This window comes from Sinocyclocheilus rhinocerous, unplaced genomic scaffold (genome assembly GCF_001515625.1).
Source record: "Sinocyclocheilus rhinocerous isolate Xijiao unplaced genomic scaffold, SAMN03320098_v1.1 scaffold11, whole genome shotgun sequence".
Taxonomy (NCBI): Eukaryota; Metazoa; Chordata; class Actinopteri; order Cypriniformes; family Cyprinidae; genus Sinocyclocheilus; species Sinocyclocheilus rhinocerous.
Genome location: NW_015625587.1, coordinates 908,269 through 912,778, shown reverse-complemented (window position 1 = coordinate 912,778; position 4,510 = coordinate 908,269). Strand labels below are relative to the sequence as shown.

The window sequence follows — 4,510 nt, the reverse complement described above, 5'->3', positions numbered from 1 at the left end:
TTTGATTAATCTAAAGTTCAAAGGAAAAACATTTATCTGAAATATAAATCTTTTGTAACATTACAAAACAACTGCAGTTATGAAAAAAGCCGAAAATTAGCTTTGCCATCACAGAAATAATTGCATTTCAAAATATATTCAAATAGAAAACAGTTATTTCAATAATATTTACTTGTTTTTACTGTATTTATGAATAAATGAATATATATGAATATATATATATATATATATATATAAATTCACTGGAATTGGCAGTCTAAATGCTTACACCTAGTAGACCTAGTTTGATGTGGAAATGTTGCCTCTGTTCACATTTATATTTCAGTGAATGCTAGATTTGATAGTCGGATTGGGAGCATCTGAGAATTTAAAACAAGATGAGGATGCAAATCAATTCAGTTAGAACATTTTTTGCTTTACCTGATGCCTTTCTTGTGATATTGAACATTCTGTTTTCCTTTACCTGGTGTCCACTGTGTAATTTAATAATTTCATCAATTTTCAGTAATATATGCAGTTGCAGATATTAAATGAAGTGTTCTCATAAAATGTTTGTCAAATTACCTCTTTTTGTGTTCAACAGAAGCATGAAATCATGTTTATCCTCCTTGAAAGTGGAATTGTATTAAATTTAGTCTAATTTAATATCACACAAATACATTTCTTTGGGTTGCAGAGTAATCCAGAACCTCTGGTCTAAATGCTATTCATGTCAGAATTAGTCTTTTAATAAGATGCTTTTCAGACAAAATTTAAGGATATCATGATTATCTCCCAGAACTAAAAAAAAAATGTGTTCTCTCGCTCTTTCTCTCCCTCTCTCTATATTCAATCATATATTTGTAGAGCTTCTTTGATGGCTGGGATATCAATAAGAAGGATAAAACTAAGGGAAGGCACGACACCCTGATGGGTTGTGAGTTCATTTTTTCAGTCTTTGCATGCATATCATGATATCATGATCTAGTAATGCCTTTAGACATTCTCAGTTATATAGATTATTTAAACTTACTTCAGTTTCAAAATGTCTGATAATGTAAAGCTTTCATGTGCCTGAAAGTAAAAGGGGGAAATTCATTAACAATAAATGACACCAGCTGGTAGCATTGTTTATTTGCACATTCTGCTGATTCTGCTGTTTTAGCACCCAGAAATCATTTACATTACATTTATATTTAGTCATTTAGCAGACGCTTTTATCCAAAGCGACTTACAATCAATCAATCAAATCAAGTAACAGCTTTAACATACCAACAACATTAGTGTGGAATATAAGGCATTCCCTATAATAAACTTAATTTGTATAGAAAAATACTTTTTTATTGCGCAAAAGTAATGTTACCGTAATGTACTGTTTGTGTTTTTGTGTTTCAGATGACCGCCACAGGGTGAAATTGCACCCGCTGCTTGGTGATCCCAACTCCGACTATATCAACGCCAATTACATCGATGTAAGTCAGCAGTCACATGCTGTCTTCAGCCAGACTCACAAACATTCAAACTGTTTCTGTTATTATGGGGCTCCCTTGGAGTTTATTTGATATTTGTGGACACTCTTCCTTAGCCTTGCCATACTGTATGTGGCATATCATCATATCAGTTTTGATAGAAAACTTTTTAGACCACTAGCTGTCCTTTTTGTGGTGGGTGAAACTTGGTAGGTTGTTATTCCTGTGCTGGCGTATCTGACCTCCCAAAGGATTTTAGAGCGTGGTCAGATGTGAAGCGTAGCTTACTGACATGTGTGGCAAAGTGTTTTAGGGTCATTTTGTGTCCGATTTCCCCTTTAATAAAGAGTCAGGTGGGCACTGATGGTCAGCCCTCTTTAAACCTACTATTCAAAGCTTACTCAGTGTGCACCAGGTTGGACGAGACCACCTCCTCTAATGGGACCCTCTCCACTTATTTGCTTAAACCAATAGTTCATCCAAAAATGAAAACTTTGTCATAATTTAACCCCCCACCCCAATGTTGTTCCAAACCTGTATGACACTCTTGTGTGGAACAGAAATAGTTGAATTTTCAAAATGATGATTAGAAAATGACTGAATTCTCATTTTTGCATAAACTATCCATTTAAAGAGAGTTTAAAACAAGATGCACACTCTAAAATCTTGCAGTTTCTATTTGAACCTTAGATACAGCAAGTGATTTGCTGAATTATGTGGTTTATTTTGAATGGAAGGCTCTAAGTATGTGAAGCATTGAGTGTTTCCAAAGAAATAGGAACTGAAAGAATAGTCATGAATGAAGGCACATATATGTAACTATATTAAATCTGTAGTATGTATAGTATTTTGGCATTTTTTCCTCTACATGTCATGATTGGCCACAATATCAATTTATCTTCAAATACCTTGTAATTTTAGTGTTTTCAGTATGAACCAATATACAGGAGCAAAACATAGCATAGACCAATTTAACAAGAATTGATTTTTTTTGGCCTTGAGTGGAAAAGCACAAAAAAGTCAAGAAAAGACCGATAATGAAAGGATGCTTCTTTTTACTGTTTCTGGTTAACTTGGCAGTAAGTAGAGGCTATTAGAGAACATATTAAAGTGAGTGCAACTGTTGTTTAATGTGTTTACTCCTTTTCATTGCTGTCCTTTCCTTTTGAATAGTTCTTGAATCAGCCCAATAAAGGAACTTGCAAGAAACACAGGAACTTACACAGGAGTAAATGGAGTAATTTAAAAGACAAGTGTGTAATTTTTTCAATGTTAAAATACTTCTCCCAGCCTGAAAGCCATTTGTTTGTTGATTTCCCTGAGAAATGTAAAGGCACATTCTGTTGTTTGAACTAGCCCCACATAGCAACACTGACTCAATGGAGTGAGTTTGGGGGCGGGGCTATCAGTTTGACCAACCAATGGCAGAAGGAAGGAGTGTCCCGGAAGCCTGTTTGAAATAAATTATTTTTCAATTCTGTTTGATGATGCTAAAGACACAAAAATTACACACTTCACACTTTATATTTAGTGTGCAAAGATTTGCCCACCTGCACATCCAAAATATATGCCTCCGTTTCAATTGTTTGTCCCCTGGCGTAGAGCTTAGCTGGCTAACACAAGTCTCTCTCTTTCTTTCTTGTTCTAATTCTCTCTCTTTCTGTCTGTGATCTGTTAATCCTCTAGCTCTCTTCAGCCTCTCATTAACTAAAGTCTGTCTTGTCTTTTTCTGCCCCCCTTCCCCACCTCTTCGACTCTTGGACCCTGTAGATTCGGATAAACAGGGAAGTAAGTACTTCACTGCTCTTTCTTTTCTTTCTCTCTGCTTTATTTCCCTCTGTTCCCCCATAGCTCTCTTTTCTCCCCCCTTTTGTGTCATGGCATTGCTCTGTTTGGATTACTTAAACATGAAGAAAAGTGGCTCTGTGTCACACAGATCTTCTTTATATTCGTCCCTAAATGTGGATGCATAAAACTTTTAGCTTCCATCTGTTAGGTTTCGTATTTCTTACTGGTACCTAGTTCTCATAGTTTCAGGTTAAAAAAAATCATCTCTTCACCTTTACATTTCCACTATTTTTTTTTAAATACAGGTGGAGAGAGGGGTCAAAGGTCAGGAGGTTAGTCTTTGTGGTAGGATAGTTGCTGAAAAAAACATCTGAAAGTGGGTCTGCTGGTCTTAGCTGGTGTAAGGTTATCCTGTCCAAGCTGGTGCTCAGGTAAGAAGCCAGTCTCCAAACCTGACCAGTTGAAAAGTGCCTAAAACCTTCTTAAAACCAGATTTTTTCCCCCCATCGAAGCTGTCTTCAGCAGTCTGTAAGATTGAATCCAACCTTTAAATTTACCAATCCATGAATTTTATGCCACTGAACTGCACTTCAACTTCAGCAGAATCAAACTTTGTGTTATCTAACAGTGATTTGCTAAAGTCTAACAAAGTCTAAATTTGAAGAAAATAAACAGGCAGCTCATGCGCCAATAGAATGCACCTTTAAAACTGAACAAAAAAAGCAGGTTTGCTGGATCTAGATGGGTTTGGGGCATTTGTCAGCTGATCAGACTGGAAGACCATCTGACCGAACAGCTAAACACCAACTTGACAGGCTGGGAGACTAACTAGACCCGATTAAACCAGCTAAGACCAGCAAACTACCTGAGGCTGGTTTAAGCCATTTTTTTTTCCAGCAGGGCTCCTATTCTGGGTAATGAATGTATGAAAAAGAGCAGGGTGACACTTCATAATAACTTTCATAAATAAAATTATATAATCATTATACAACAGATTAGTAGTTGTGCATTTTTAAATATGAATTAGGGCTGCACGATAAATCGCATGCGATATTTAATGCGCATCTTATCAGTAAAGCCGGTTCTGTAATCAGCGGTAAATCTCCATCACGTGCGTGCGTTCACATTGAGCAGCATTAACTACACAGAGCCGTTGTTCACTGACGAGCTGCGCAAAAAATCGTGTGAATATGAACGTGGTTTTGCGCAGCATCGTGCAGGTTATCGTGCAGCCCTAATATATATATATATATATATATATATATATATATATA

At 36.2% G+C, this 4,510-nt stretch overlaps 1 protein-coding gene across 1 annotated transcript in view; it reads left to right on the top strand.

Annotated features, from left to right (window-relative positions):
* LOC107755971 (receptor-type tyrosine-protein phosphatase U) overlaps nt 1-4,510 on the top strand; it is a 200,300-nt gene that overhangs the window by 166,211 nt on the left and 29,579 nt on the right. Inside the window, exons 19-21 of the mRNA XM_016572938.1 lie at nt 847-916; nt 1,375-1,451; nt 3,219-3,236. Coding sequence (XP_016428424.1) covers nt 847-916; nt 1,375-1,451; nt 3,219-3,236 — 165 coding nt within the window. The remainder of the gene's footprint in view (nt 1-846; nt 917-1,374; nt 1,452-3,218; nt 3,237-4,510) is intronic.